Source organism: Mycothermus thermophilus (assembly GCF_041956435.1).
Source record: "Mycothermus thermophilus strain CBS 625.91 unplaced genomic scaffold VTJ04scaffold_5, whole genome shotgun sequence".
In the NCBI taxonomy this organism is placed as follows: domain Eukaryota; kingdom Fungi; phylum Ascomycota; class Sordariomycetes; order Sordariales; family Chaetomiaceae; genus Mycothermus; species Mycothermus thermophilus.
The window spans coordinates 2937560-2950013 of NW_027191431.1; the positions used below are offsets into that span (position 1 = coordinate 2937560).

A 12454-nucleotide genomic window follows, 5' to 3' on the forward strand; every position below is an offset into this window, starting at 1 on the left:
CTATTCGCAGCTGCGCGGTTGACGAGACTTGGGCAAGTCGCTCAATATGGACACGGGAATTGCTAGTTCCGTCCTCATGGTTGTTGTGCAATCATATCAGGGGGAGACAAGTGAGCGATCAAGCGAGAAAGCAGGCAGGCAAGCAGCTGTCACCCGAACCAAGGTCCATGAAGTCCTCTGGTAACAGCCCGGAGGTGAGGTGTGAGTCTTAGGAGCGGGAGCTGTGATCGCCAGTAAGCAGGGAGCGAGCTGTGAGAGCGAAAAAGAAAAAGGGAAATAAAGGAGTGATGACGACAGCAGACATGCTGAAAGGAACCTAGGGAAGAAGAAAACTGATGAAATGTGGTTTCTGGGGAGTGTAGACAGGTATGATAGGTGAGAGGGGAATCCGACGTTCCTTTTACTATCTGATGCCGGTCTCCGGAGCTGTTGACTGTCGAATCATACCGGGGCCGGGAACGATATAATACGATTCATCGTCATGGCTGAAAACGGTGCCGGATGATGGATGGATGGAAGGGAAGCACGGAATGCCGAAGTATGCCGATGGTGAGCGTGCCGCTGCGCCACGGAAGATCTACAGGAGGGGGATGGATGGCTTCTCGTTCGCTTAATAGGGTATGGAGAGCGTGGATTTCTCACCCAACCAAGTCGGCGTACATCGCAGGCGCCGTTGCGTTTGGTGTCACTTACACGCTGGTCTTGGCATAGCTGGAGATGGTGTTGTGGATAGGAGGGGAAGGGTAGGCAGTTGTACTATAGTCATCCTGCACAGGGACCACACGCCGCAGATGAGAGGAGGTAGTTGGATGGGAGACGGACGTTGAATGGACAGATATCTCGACAGCCGCAGCAGTAGCACATCCATCTGATCTTCTCCAGTTGGGTTGGGGTTGCACAGCAGTATACTCAGCTCTGTGTGCTCTCCTTGGCTCCCCAATCATCGGTGTTAATGAAGTATCTGGGAGGTGTTGAAGGGGGGATGGGAATATGCACTTCTCAGAGAGCCGCCTTGGGAATGGCACCACCATGCATACTTTAGGTACACGTCGCCTCCGGGCACCTCAGTTAATCGATAGGTGCGCATTCAAGGTTGAGGAGCGTATGGGAACCGAGATATCCGAGTCTATGTGCATGTAAATGCGGGTCAAGAGGAGGCTACCGATGCTTAGGAAGTGTATTGTAAGCGATGAACCTGCCGGGGTTGGACCCCGGGACCCAGAATTCCTCCAACGAAGTAGGTATGTATGTACTTGGACGGCCTGAAGAGTGGATAGAGTAGTCTAGTATCCTGTGGGGTATCCAAATACCGTCTTCCGGCTACGTGTTTCTGCTCTCCAACCGTGGGAGATTGAGTATCTCCACACACTGACCGTCATGTCTCCCCATAAGCGGGATGGTCTGGGAAGTCAAAAGGGGGTTAGAAGACCGGTGAGCGATGTGCTGCAGCCTTGGCCGTGGGGTGTACAGTATTTGGTGTAAATACTTTGAAGAGACTGCGACGTCCATGCCCATTTGATAATAGGCCAGTTCTCCTCCATCATTTGGCAAAGGAAATACGTTAAATGATTCTATACATCAACCCCTCTCTGTGTATCTTGCAGAATAACGCCAGCTGGCGGGGTCCGAGGCAGTTGCTCCTATCTCCGGGCCTCGATGCGGGAGGGGAGGGGGTGGTGATGATGGAGGGGCATACCAACCTCGACACTGGTTGGCGTCAGATGGAAGACGGAACGCGGAGGAAATGTTGAATACATCATACACGTGCCTATTCTGCATGTAATACCGTCTCATTGTGGATGGTGTCCATTAAGGTGGTCGCCGAAGTCACGGCTATGCAGTCTAACAACGAAGAGTGCGGGGACGAAGGGGCCGGCGAAGTTGGAGAGCCTTCGGGGTTGTATCGATCCAATGTAAAGCGGCTCAGAATGCGGAGGATCGTTCACAAGGCGATGATGATGATGATGCTACTCGCTCAATAAGTGTGGACTGTTGCCGAGCAGTACCGACATTCCGGTAGGGCAACCGAACCAGGCACATTGCAGACGCATGATTCGCATAGAGGCTGCTCAACCCCCTCGACTGCGGCCGGTGCAGATAAGCCAAACCTCTTTTGGCCGAGGGACCCGTCAAATCCCGCCCTCCCGGTAGCTAACGGTCTCATCGAAGCCGGAGACCAAGACCGGTGTGATTGTTGCTGATCATCATCGTACCATGGTTTCTTCATCGGTATCATAGACGCGGCATGGCAGTGGATGTTTACGGCTCGGTTCAGCTGCGGTTCTTTGGACCGGCCTTGTGCTACGAGGTCAGGAACTTCCAAATTGCCCAGAGGCTGGGAGTGTGGGCTGAATGGTGTTCTTTCGGTGGCCTTAGTCGGACTTTTGCTGGTAGTATTTCGAGATGGACAGCAGCTAGGCCTGGGGAGTTTGGAAGCACGGAGAGTTTAAGTCGCCACAAACTTAATTTCACTCGACCAGTGGGATCAGGCCGGACCATCCCCTAGGGGAAGTGGCCAATGACACATGACACCACAACCATGTATCCCTTGTGATGTTCTAGTGGCTCCCTAGCGGGAGGCGCGTGTTGCCCGCGTATGGGGCGAGCCAACTGGCCTTCTCAGCTATTGCGTGCTTGACTTCACTCACCGAACCTTGGCTCTCGGAGTTTAATCCATACATTACGAACGCTTGAGCCTCTGCCGGCAGTTGACCTGTTCGTTGTGGGTGGGTTATCCCATCACTTTTGCCCACTTACGTCTTGCAAGCTTTCGGTGAGATCCCCGGGGGGAGGGGGGAGGGGGGGGAGGTAATAACGCTCCTCCGAGGTAGTAATATTGACGGGTAGAAGGTAGCCCAGTGCTTCAGGCAATTCCTTTTTCCAGGATATCTTACCTATAGCAGATAGTTGTGTGAGAGGTCGGATTAGTTTGGCTAGGGGTGGTTGCACAGACCGGACCGGACTCGATGAAACCCAACTCGGACTTGGGCATTGTGGTGTTTAAGGGACGCACAGGAAGGTGACAATCAGTTTCCCAATTTAACAAGAACGACGGCTACCTGCAGTTGAAAGCGGGCGTTGTTCATTGGCAATGTCCACAGGAGTGGCGTCCATTCAGAGGCGGGGTTGAGACTCGACAGACGGGTACGTGCAGCATTCTTGCATGATCTTAGTCGGCATCATGACGGAAGATCAATGAGAGACAGAGACCTTGTGCCCTACCAAGCCAGTCGTATGCTGGACCGAGGTGGAACTTGGCAAGTCTGCGGCTGCCGAAGAAGTGTCCGGGCAAAGATCCTTGAAGGAAGTCGACTCCCAGATGACCGCTCCAGGCTAAAGAATCTCCCATTGTGCGTGTGTCAAGGCAACATGATGTCTCACATCAGCCGGTGAGGGTACCTGGCCTGCCTTAGGCACCTCTCTGTGTCCGAACCATCTTGCCTCGAGACCGAGTTGGCAAATCCGCTGGCTCCCAACAAGCGCCATTTTTGTGCAGAGAGACGATCACCAGACCATCCTCACGATCCTTGGTGCCGTCATTGGCTTACCATCCACAGCGGATCGGCAAGATGGAACACTTCAACAAGAATGACGGTTGGCGGTGAAGGGAAGCCGTAGGCGAAGCCAACAATACACTCAAGCCGTATATCTCCTCCATGTGTCAAGGGACGTTCGCGCCTATAAAGAGGCCAAGCGACCCCCTTCATGGTATGGTCTCATCGTCGTAACCCTAAGTGACAACGAAACCCTTACTAGAACCATCAAGACGATCAAGGCCGACTACTAGTTCAAAGTGTTTCGACGACTCTTCTTGAACCACCATTCCATCCGTCCATCTCCACATCCATACACCCATCCGCAATGGACTGCGCCTGTATATTGATGGGTGACGGCCGCCGGTATGCCCCTGACACCTGTCACTGGTGCGCTGGCAGCATGAGAATGTATGTACCACCCTAGAATGCATGATTGAAACCATGAGACTGACGGCTGATAGGGACTGTTACCGATGCGGTGGAACCGGATCGCTGTTGTACCCATGTCCACACGAACAGTCGCTGGCATCCCAGTCCATGACAACTATACACAACAAGCACAACGGGGGGTCTTCATCGTCCCCGAGGACTAGAGCCCCTGGGGGAAGCGGCTCGTTTTCAGCACGGACAGGGCTGGCGTCCTCATCCCGAGAGTTGTAACAGATAGTTGGTTTGATGTGGGATATTAAGCTGAGATTGGTCTTTGTGCTTTCACCACTAGGTCGGCCAAGGGTCTCTGGGAGTGTTAGCCCAGGGGCTGGAGTATTCGTTCTACATTTCCTTTTCTATGACAAACGGACAACACCTACAGGGTCCTTTGGAGGCCATTATTCATTTTCCACTTTGAGCTATCTCATCTGGGAGAGGATTGAGGAAGGCAATGAGAGGTCTTCGTATAGGTGGTAGCCATTGGGCGTTGAGGAGTTACAGTTCGGGCATTTGAGTTCATTGGATACCCCTGAACCATTAGCCTTTGATGAATGTGATACAAGACGTTGAGCACTGCTCCTGACCTCGAGCCCCGTCTACATGGGAGGCACTGAGTCATCCATCCCAAGAAGTGTCTCTTGTCCCTGAGGTACCTGAGTTACCGGACAGAGCTTTGCGCCGAAGTGCCAATACAATTGTACCACCACCCCTATGTACCTTGATGGACACAGCATATTGTGTGTGTCAGAGTACTCCGGATGGCATCGGCCACGATCAATCGGCAACAAGGAATCTTGCATCAGGAGAGTAGATCTGGGCATCTTGCATTCGTCAGAGAGTTCCTTGAGATTCGAGGCTCGGGAAGACGACAATCACTGCCCTGGAGGGAAACACAGCATCCCGTATGCCAGCCACATAGCTGGGTGGTGTCTGTACTCGGGCCGATCGGGTCACATCACAGTCGGAACACGATGAGATGCAGACAAAAGTAGCACATTTGCTTTCTATTTTGGATTCTCTGGCTCACAAACTCGACCAAGAAGTTTGGATCTTCTTTTTCCTTTTCGTTTCATCTGGAGACCAAACCGGGAAATGTGCTGAGACAACAAGTCCAGCTGAACAAGGGTGAGTTTACACCGGATTCAACCAGCTGCCCGTTGCTGGGAGGATTGAAAGCGTCAGACAGGAACATCGGCGCGGTATGCGCGGCACAAAATCCCCAAGCATCAAAGTGAATGGGATGCTTGACTCTGATTATCAATGTGGAAGTAGGACTATATCGAGAATGTTCGAGATTTTCGGGACACGGAGCATGCCCAAGCAGTTCCGGGTCTGTCGTCGCCATGACAAGGCCTGCCAAGCCCCCGTTGTCCGCATCGGCCAATCGGAGTTGTGCCCCACCCTGACACCGGGCCCCCGGGTTGTCCGGCCGGCTGCCCCACCTTCTCGATGGACCCCGCGGGCCAAGACAAGGACCCACCGAAGGGGAGCTGCAGGGCAGCTATCAGCGCGAACCTCTTTCGCCCAGAAGAGCGTCTTGCATCATCTCTGAACCCTGAGGCTTGAAGCTTTGAATTCCTTTTGCAAAAGGCTTTCAACCGTCTCCCTTGGTTGCCCGTGTCTCAGGTCTAGAAGTGTAGCTACAATGTCGGTCATTCTTTGTACAGGTACGCATTGCCTTGTCCCTTTCCGGGTCGCCTTTATGGTTCTGTCGCAGAGAGCCGCCTTGTAGAAAGCCATCAGCTAACCAGCAAACAGCGGGCTACGACCACACAATCAGGTACGACATCAGTCCCTGGAGCGTCGAGTACCCCATTGGCTGAGTTAGTTGTGGGCTGGGGATTTGTTGGTCTAACACTCGTCTCTTAGGTTCTGGGAGGCCCTCTCGGGCATGTGCTCACGAACCATCCAGCACCCGGACTCCCAGGTCAACCGCTTATGTATCTCTCCTGACAAGCGCTGGCTCGCTGCTGCCGGGCACCACACCGTCAAGTTCTTTGACATCCGCTCAACAAATCCCTCTCCCGTGTCCGTCTTCGAAGGGCATACCGGCAATGTCACGGGCGTCGCCTTCCACTGCGACGGCCAATGGATGGTGACGAGCTCCGAGGACGGCACCGTCAAGATCTGGGATACCAGGACTGGCCAGATCCAACGCAGCTACAACCACCGCTCTCCAGTCAACGACGTCGTCATCCACCCCAACCAGGGCGAGGTCATCAGCTGCGACCGCGGTGGCAGCATCCGCCTCTGGGACCTGGCCGAGAACACTTGTGCCCACCAGCTGATTCCCGAGGAGGATGTCTCCGTGTCCAGTGTCACCGTCGCCAATGACGGCTCCCTTCTCTGCGCAGCAAACAACTCAGTATGCCCAGAGTTTCCACACCTATCGTCCCAACTTCCGTTGCTGACGTCATCACTTCACAGGGCAACGTCTTCGTCTGGCAGCTCCTCCAAGCCTTTGAGCGCACCCAACTCGTTCCCATGACGCACTTCTCCGCCCACAACGAGTACATCACCCGAATCCTCCTCTCTCCGGACGTCAAGAAACTAGCCACCTGCAGCGCCGACCACACAGCCAAAATCTGGGAGGTCCGGGAAATGGAACCCGCCGGCCCCAACGCGGAGCCGCGCGCGTTCCCCCTCGAGGCCACCCTGACGGGCCACCAACGCTGGGTGTGGGACTGCGCTTTCAGCGCCGACAGCGCCTACCTCGTCACCGCCTGCAGCGACCACTACGCTCGCCTGTGGGAGCTGTCAACGCAGCAGATTATCCGCCAGTACAACGGCCACCACCGGGGTGCGGTCTGTGTTGCCCTCAACGACTACTCGGAGACGCGCTAGGAGCCGTCCAGAGCAAGAGGAACAGAACCGATAAGGTTCAGCGTTGACGAAGAAGCCATCGAAGATGATTCCACCGAGACGACATAGACGACCGCCCGCGAAAGTTCCATGGGGCCGCCGCGATTCCTTGATGTCTGCCTACGTCGACATTCGTAGGGTCATCGTGTTTCTCTGCGGCTGTTGGATGAGACACGCGCCGGAGAGAAACTCCCATTCGTTATTAAATCGACAGACAACGGACACGACTAAGGCAGATAGCTTCTAGCTGCCTGCCTCCCGAGCCAGGCACCTCACCACACCACGTTATCCAAAGCCTGCGCTACAAAATGTTTTACCTACGCAGAGTGGCGGGAAGTACCACCTGTCGATGATAGGGATGTCCGTCTTTCGGAGAGTCAGGCACACCCGCTCCTCGTTACCATTACCTGTCAATGTCACATTGATGGGTTGGGACAGCCTGGATGTCCCACCCTTCTGGGGTTGTTCTCTCTGCTGCCTACTACCATTGTTGGTTTATATCTAGGGTATGCTTCGTGGATGAGATACGGAGTCGCGAACTTTTATTTTGACAGACGTCCCTTTCTGATCACACCTTAGGGGTGTTGGTCGCGTTTGGCTCAACGATCGAAGTCGGGATGTGCTCGCGGATGATATACCAGGTTTGGTCACGTGGGAGATCATGCAGTCCTCTATAGATGATGATGCCTCGTGGCTGGTCAAGACGGGTAGACAACTCTTGGGGGTGTTAGTTGCTGTTAGTTGCTTCGACGCGGGTCTTCTTTTGAGTCCAAGGGCAAATAGTTAATTGTAATATTCGTCACCAAGTTCATCAATCATTGAGACACTTCATTGAGCGATAACTCTTTGTCTTGCATGAGTTCATGCTCATTCATTACCTATCCTTCTATCGTCAGATCAACCTGTTCCCTCTCCCTTCATCTTGGTATCCAGTCAAGAAAACAAATCACGGACAACGCCAGCCGAGCTCCCCCGCCTTCTGTAACAAAGCAAGAAGAACCAACCGGCAGACAAACATACACATATCATATCACACACATCCAAAAATGAGACCTCATCAACCTCACCAACCACCCCACCCATCATCGTCGTCCGTTTCCTTGGGTTTCAAATCCAACTTCTTCGCCGGCGCAGGCTTCGGCCTGGAAGCGACCGTTGTCGTCTTTTTGCTCGTTGTAGACGCAGAGCCGGACGTGCCAGATTTCGCGAGCCCCTTGGGAAGCGGCTTCGAGCCGCCGCTGCCGCCGAGCACGGCGCTCTTCTTCTTCTGCGCCTGCGCCGCGAGCCACCCGGCAAAGTCGGGCTCGGAGCCGTCGTCGAAGGGCGTCGCCGATGCCGAGGGTGACGCGGCAGGCTTTTTGGTTGCAGCGGATAGCTTCGTGCTGCTGGTCTTGGGTGTCTCGCCGGAGAAGAGAGAAGCTGCCGCGTCGCCTTGGTCGGTGGTGGACTTGTCGTTGTTGTTGTCGTCGTCCTCGATGAAATCATCCATGTCGCCCCACGCGTCGGCAGCGTTGTCGTCGCCGTCGTTGTTGTCATCCGGGAAGAAGGAGTCTTTGCTGGCGGAGGGCGTAGATGATGACGAGGCAGGGGTCTTGAGGGTCTGGCGGTGGAGGGTGGACGCAGAGGTGGTTTGGGAAAGCGTGGCGGGGCGCTTGGTTGTGGATGCCGGAGTGGAAGAAGCAGAGCCGTTGGCCGGCGTGGAGGACGAGGACTGGATCTCGCCCACCGCGGCAGAGAGTTTGTTGGTGAATGAGGAGATGGCCCAGCCGGCCCATGAGGCTGCTGAGGATTCGGTTGGTTGCGGGGTGCTCATCCGTGGACCGCCTGCTCCTGCCGCTGCTCCTTCTGGAGGGAGTGCGGTGTCCGGCATGGCGGCGGCAGCTTTCTTGATTTTGGCCATGTAGACGTCCAAGGTCTTGGTCGCCTGGTCTCGGATAAGCTTCTCCTTGTCAATCAAGGACGGGCAAATGGCCGGCATGATGCGTAGAGCGCAGTCCTCTGTAGTGAAGAACTCAGAGGTTACTGACAGAGCCATCAGGGCTGCATTTCGAGCATGGACGAAAGGATCTCGGAGCGAGCGGGTAAAGGCAGCGATCAGCACCTTGCCTCGTGTGGAACTTCCAAGATACTTGGCGATCTTTCCCAGACATATTGTGGTGTTGGTGCGGATACCAGGCTGCTCGTCATTGGCCGTCTTCGCCAGATACCTTAGCAACTCGCCGTTGATGGTACGGTCGGAGAGTTTTGGAACCAGGGTGAGGACGGACTTCAACGTTTGCTCCCTTACGACAGGGGCAACGTCGGTGAAGCCTGTAACCTGAAATTCGTTAGTCGAAGCTCCGGCAATGGATCATTGGCTTCAGGGACTCACAATCTGTGGGAAGATTTTGTCATTGACGAGCTTCGGAGGAAACCGGTCAATCATATGGGGCAGATTATCCAACAAACACACCCGGATTGCACGGTCAGGGTTCCCGAACAAGCGGACAAGGACGGGCGTAACTTTGGACTCGAAGTCGTCATTCGAGAGCTTGTTAGCGATCTTCATGACAACCCCGAAGGCTTTGGGTCCGCCGCCACCAAACTCGACGGCCTTGAGCAACTCCGGAAGAACCTTCATCTTGAAGAAGTCTTCAGGGAAGTCATCTGTAAGTTGCTCCAAATCGCTGCATTGGTCAGCACCCGCGTTCGGCAGTCAGAAAACAAATCAAACACGTACTCAAGAAAAGCTTCACGCTCCTCTTCCGTTTTGACGCCCAAGTTTTCGATTCCGTCTGTCAGTTTAATGAGTGGGCTGTCGAAGAAGGACCCGCTGCGACTTCCCTGGTCCAGGAAAGTGGCTACGCTGATTCGCGCCTTGGGGTTCGCATTGGTGAGGCGCTTGTAACTGGCGTGCATGCTGGGCGGAATGTTTTTGGTTTGCCCCGCCTGGTCGCCGCCGTTGAACGTGCCGTTGAAGACCTCGAATATTAAGGCGCCGAAGCCATAGGCATCCACGGCGGAATGCGGGCTGCGTTTGAGAGCATCCCACCCAGATGCCAACTCTGGAGGCGTGTAGCGGCCCGAGTCAGGGACGAGGCTACCGTATGTCTGGGAGCATGTCAGTCCAAAGGGATCCAGCAGAGCATCGAGACAGGATGAAAGCTCACATATATGACGGCATCGTCCTCCTTGACGTTGCTAAGAACCTCGAATCCCCCCAGTTTCCACTCCCCGCTTTCTGTGGTGAAAACCGATGCCACCTTTAAGCTTCCGTGGACGGAGGACGCCTCGTTGTTAATGAACTTGATGGTCCTCTGCACCCCTGTCAGTCTCCCAACCGTATGCTATCGGAGAGGAGGCTAGCGGAAACGCACAGCAACATTGTAAAGGCCCCATTTTGTCGTCTCGGGACTAAGGCTCTTCCGTTTTACATGCCAGCGGAGGGGTACCACACGTTCTGTGGCGATGTAGATGTACGTATCTGACTTTGCATGCGCATCAGCCTCGGTGCAGAGTCAAGTGTGGATGTGCCGTCCTCGCCCTACCTCGACCGTATCCAAAACCTTGATGACGCCTGGATGTCGAAGTGTCCGCAGTTTCTTGAGAGCGTTCTTGGCGAGCGGGAGGGCAGCGCGGTTTGCGGTGATGTCGAAGGAGAATATGCTGCAGTTGGAGCCGTCTTCCTATGAAATCGCGGTCGGCGTCAGCCAAGGTATATCGTGGGTTGTTGGGTGCGAGACATCGACATACCCTCTTGGTCCCGTTGTAGAGTGTCCAGATGGAGGGGTCCATGTCAACCTTGTCTCCGAATGTGTACGGGAACGGAGGCCCTTTGGCCATGGCCGAGGCAACGGCCGACTTGAGGAACTCCATGGCTGTGTGGATTCGGGGGCGATTCTCGGGTTTGTGCGGTCGGTGAGAGGCGCGGCGGCTTGTCGCGTGTTGCGTGGTCGAGAGGTTGTCCGAGGGGCATACCTATAAAAAGGGGAGGTTATCGCGAGACGCAAGCTGTTATCGCGTCTGGAGCTTTCCGTGGCGCTAAGCCGAGAATGGTAGGCGGCGGAACGATTTAGGCTAGACGCACGGACCAAGCAGACATGGGTTGGCGAGAATCCATCCGTCAATTGCGTCGCTGTTATCCCAGCATCTCAGTTATGCTCATTCACTCTTTCCTTCCTTCTCAATTCCAAACAACTTCCCTTCCCGCCGTGTGTTGATTTGAATCCCAACGGCCCATCTAAACTAAACCTGAATGGAATCCTTTTCATCTCTCTGATACTTTTGTTTTTTTTAGTTTGACCTCGCACTTCTGCCGTTAGTTTGTTTCTAAGGTTCCCCGTGCAAACTGCCAATCAATGCAGAGAAGCACCTAGCCAAAGACTCCTCGAGCCAACCCAGCCTCGGACTCGACCGACAACAAAAACCTTGGAGCCCTTCACATAGGTAAGGACACCGCCCTCTTATGCTATTTTTCCCTATACCTCATGGCGTCAATGATGAGCATCTGGTAAAAGGTCAGACAACTCCGCGCTCTTCTGGGATTGTGGTTTGGATCAAGATGGTCTTGCGCCATGCGCACCCGGCGACTCGCCATTAGGCTCATGTTGCCTCGAGGCAGCTGGCAATGTGAGAGTTAGCCGGGTAAATCGAACCGCGTTGGACACTTTTGTCTTTAACGCTGCCACATTTCGGAACCCGGCTTTGATTTTATTGATTTCACAGAGTTGGGTCCAAAGGCTGTGGTGGACACCAACACCTCGCAAGGCCGCGGCCAGTAAACGCAGACAAGCGTCAGCGTCGGCCTCGTGCAGCGAGGCTGCCGCTTGATCCAAACCACGAACCCGCTGCAGCTTTGTTGGATGATGACCCGATGGAAACTGAAAAGACCTGAGACGCCTCTCTGGATTTCAATCACTTTACGGCAATTGAAATTCAAACCTGCTTCAGGAGTTGCTAACTCAATCATGGCTGAAAACAGAACCTATCCCCGCGTTGGACACGGCTTTCGCCAAGCTCGGCCCCTCGACGCCGGCGCCACGCTGGCAGCGATGCAAGGAGCCTGGGCTGCCGAACAAGCCGTTTGTTCCTTGGGGTCATCGCGAGGTGTTGCTATCCCGACTGCCGCTGGCCGCAAAAACACAACTCATGTCTGTTAGGTAGGGCGTCTTCCCAGCATTTTTTGCGCTGTATATTTTTGCGCACCCAGCTGGCTTGTTGCGGAGGCCAGCAGCCGCGTGTGTCATCGCAGCAGGGGGTCTTGGGCCGAATCCCAGCGGACTGGCGCCCCATGCCCACAACAGAATGGGTGAATTCCAGAAGCTGGAACCCAAAGCAACGGCCCCGGCATTTCTCCCCACATGGATGTGACAGGGCCGCCTTTCCTCTGTATTTTTGCCAGCCAAGCCCCAACCGTCTTGACTGACCGTTGTGTTTTCATCTCATCCCGATTTCCGACTGACCTCAACTCGGCATCAAAAACCACAGTTTCATTAAAGGCTTTTTGACTTGAATTCTTTTGTCTCATCAGCTTTCTTTGTTTTTATGAGATTCCATCTCTTCGTTTTGCAAATTAAGTCTGAGATCTCATTCCGCTGACAAAACTACTTGACAGCAGCAACTGGACTTTCAAGTCTTAAGTTGCTGAC

The 12454-nt window shown here is 54.4% G+C and overlaps 4 protein-coding genes across 4 annotated transcripts; 3 read left to right on the forward strand and 1 right to left on the reverse strand.

Annotated features, from left to right (window-relative positions):
* Positions 1-5610: 5610 nt before the first annotated feature.
* Positions 5611-6809, forward strand: VTJ04DRAFT_8138 (uncharacterized protein; the record flags this gene model as incomplete). Its single annotated transcript, XM_069366542.1, has 4 exons — positions 5611-5632; positions 5724-5745; positions 5835-6330; positions 6393-6809. 4 exons carry the CDS (start codon positions 5611-5613, stop codon positions 6807-6809), a joined length of 957 nt encoding a protein of 318 aa, XP_069217466.1.
* Positions 6810-6873: 64 nt separating this feature from the next.
* Positions 6874-7614, forward strand: VTJ04DRAFT_8139 (uncharacterized protein; the record flags this gene model as incomplete). Its single annotated transcript, XM_069366543.1, has 3 exons — positions 6874-6966; positions 7068-7333; positions 7407-7614. 3 exons carry the CDS (start codon positions 6874-6876, stop codon positions 7612-7614), a joined length of 567 nt encoding a protein of 188 aa, XP_069217467.1.
* A 276-nt stretch (positions 7615-7890) lies between these two features.
* On the reverse strand, positions 7891-10682 carry VTJ04DRAFT_8140 (uncharacterized protein; the record flags this gene model as incomplete). The annotated part of the gene is made up of 7 exons (XM_069366545.1): positions 7891-9144; positions 9199-9493; positions 9547-9917; positions 9977-10123; positions 10184-10294; positions 10355-10492; positions 10560-10682. The coding sequence occupies 7 exons, from the start codon at positions 10680-10682 to the stop codon at positions 7891-7893; spliced, it is 2439 nt and encodes an 812-aa protein (XP_069217468.1).
* Positions 10683-10858: 176 nt separating this feature from the next.
* Positions 10859-12445, forward strand: VTJ04DRAFT_8141 (uncharacterized protein; the record flags this gene model as incomplete). The annotated part of the gene is made up of 4 exons (XM_069366546.1): positions 10859-10861; positions 11183-11252; positions 11788-11965; positions 12421-12445. 4 exons carry the CDS (start codon positions 10859-10861, stop codon positions 12443-12445), a joined length of 276 nt encoding a protein of 91 aa, XP_069217469.1.
* Between the last annotated feature and the right edge of the window lie 9 nt (positions 12446-12454).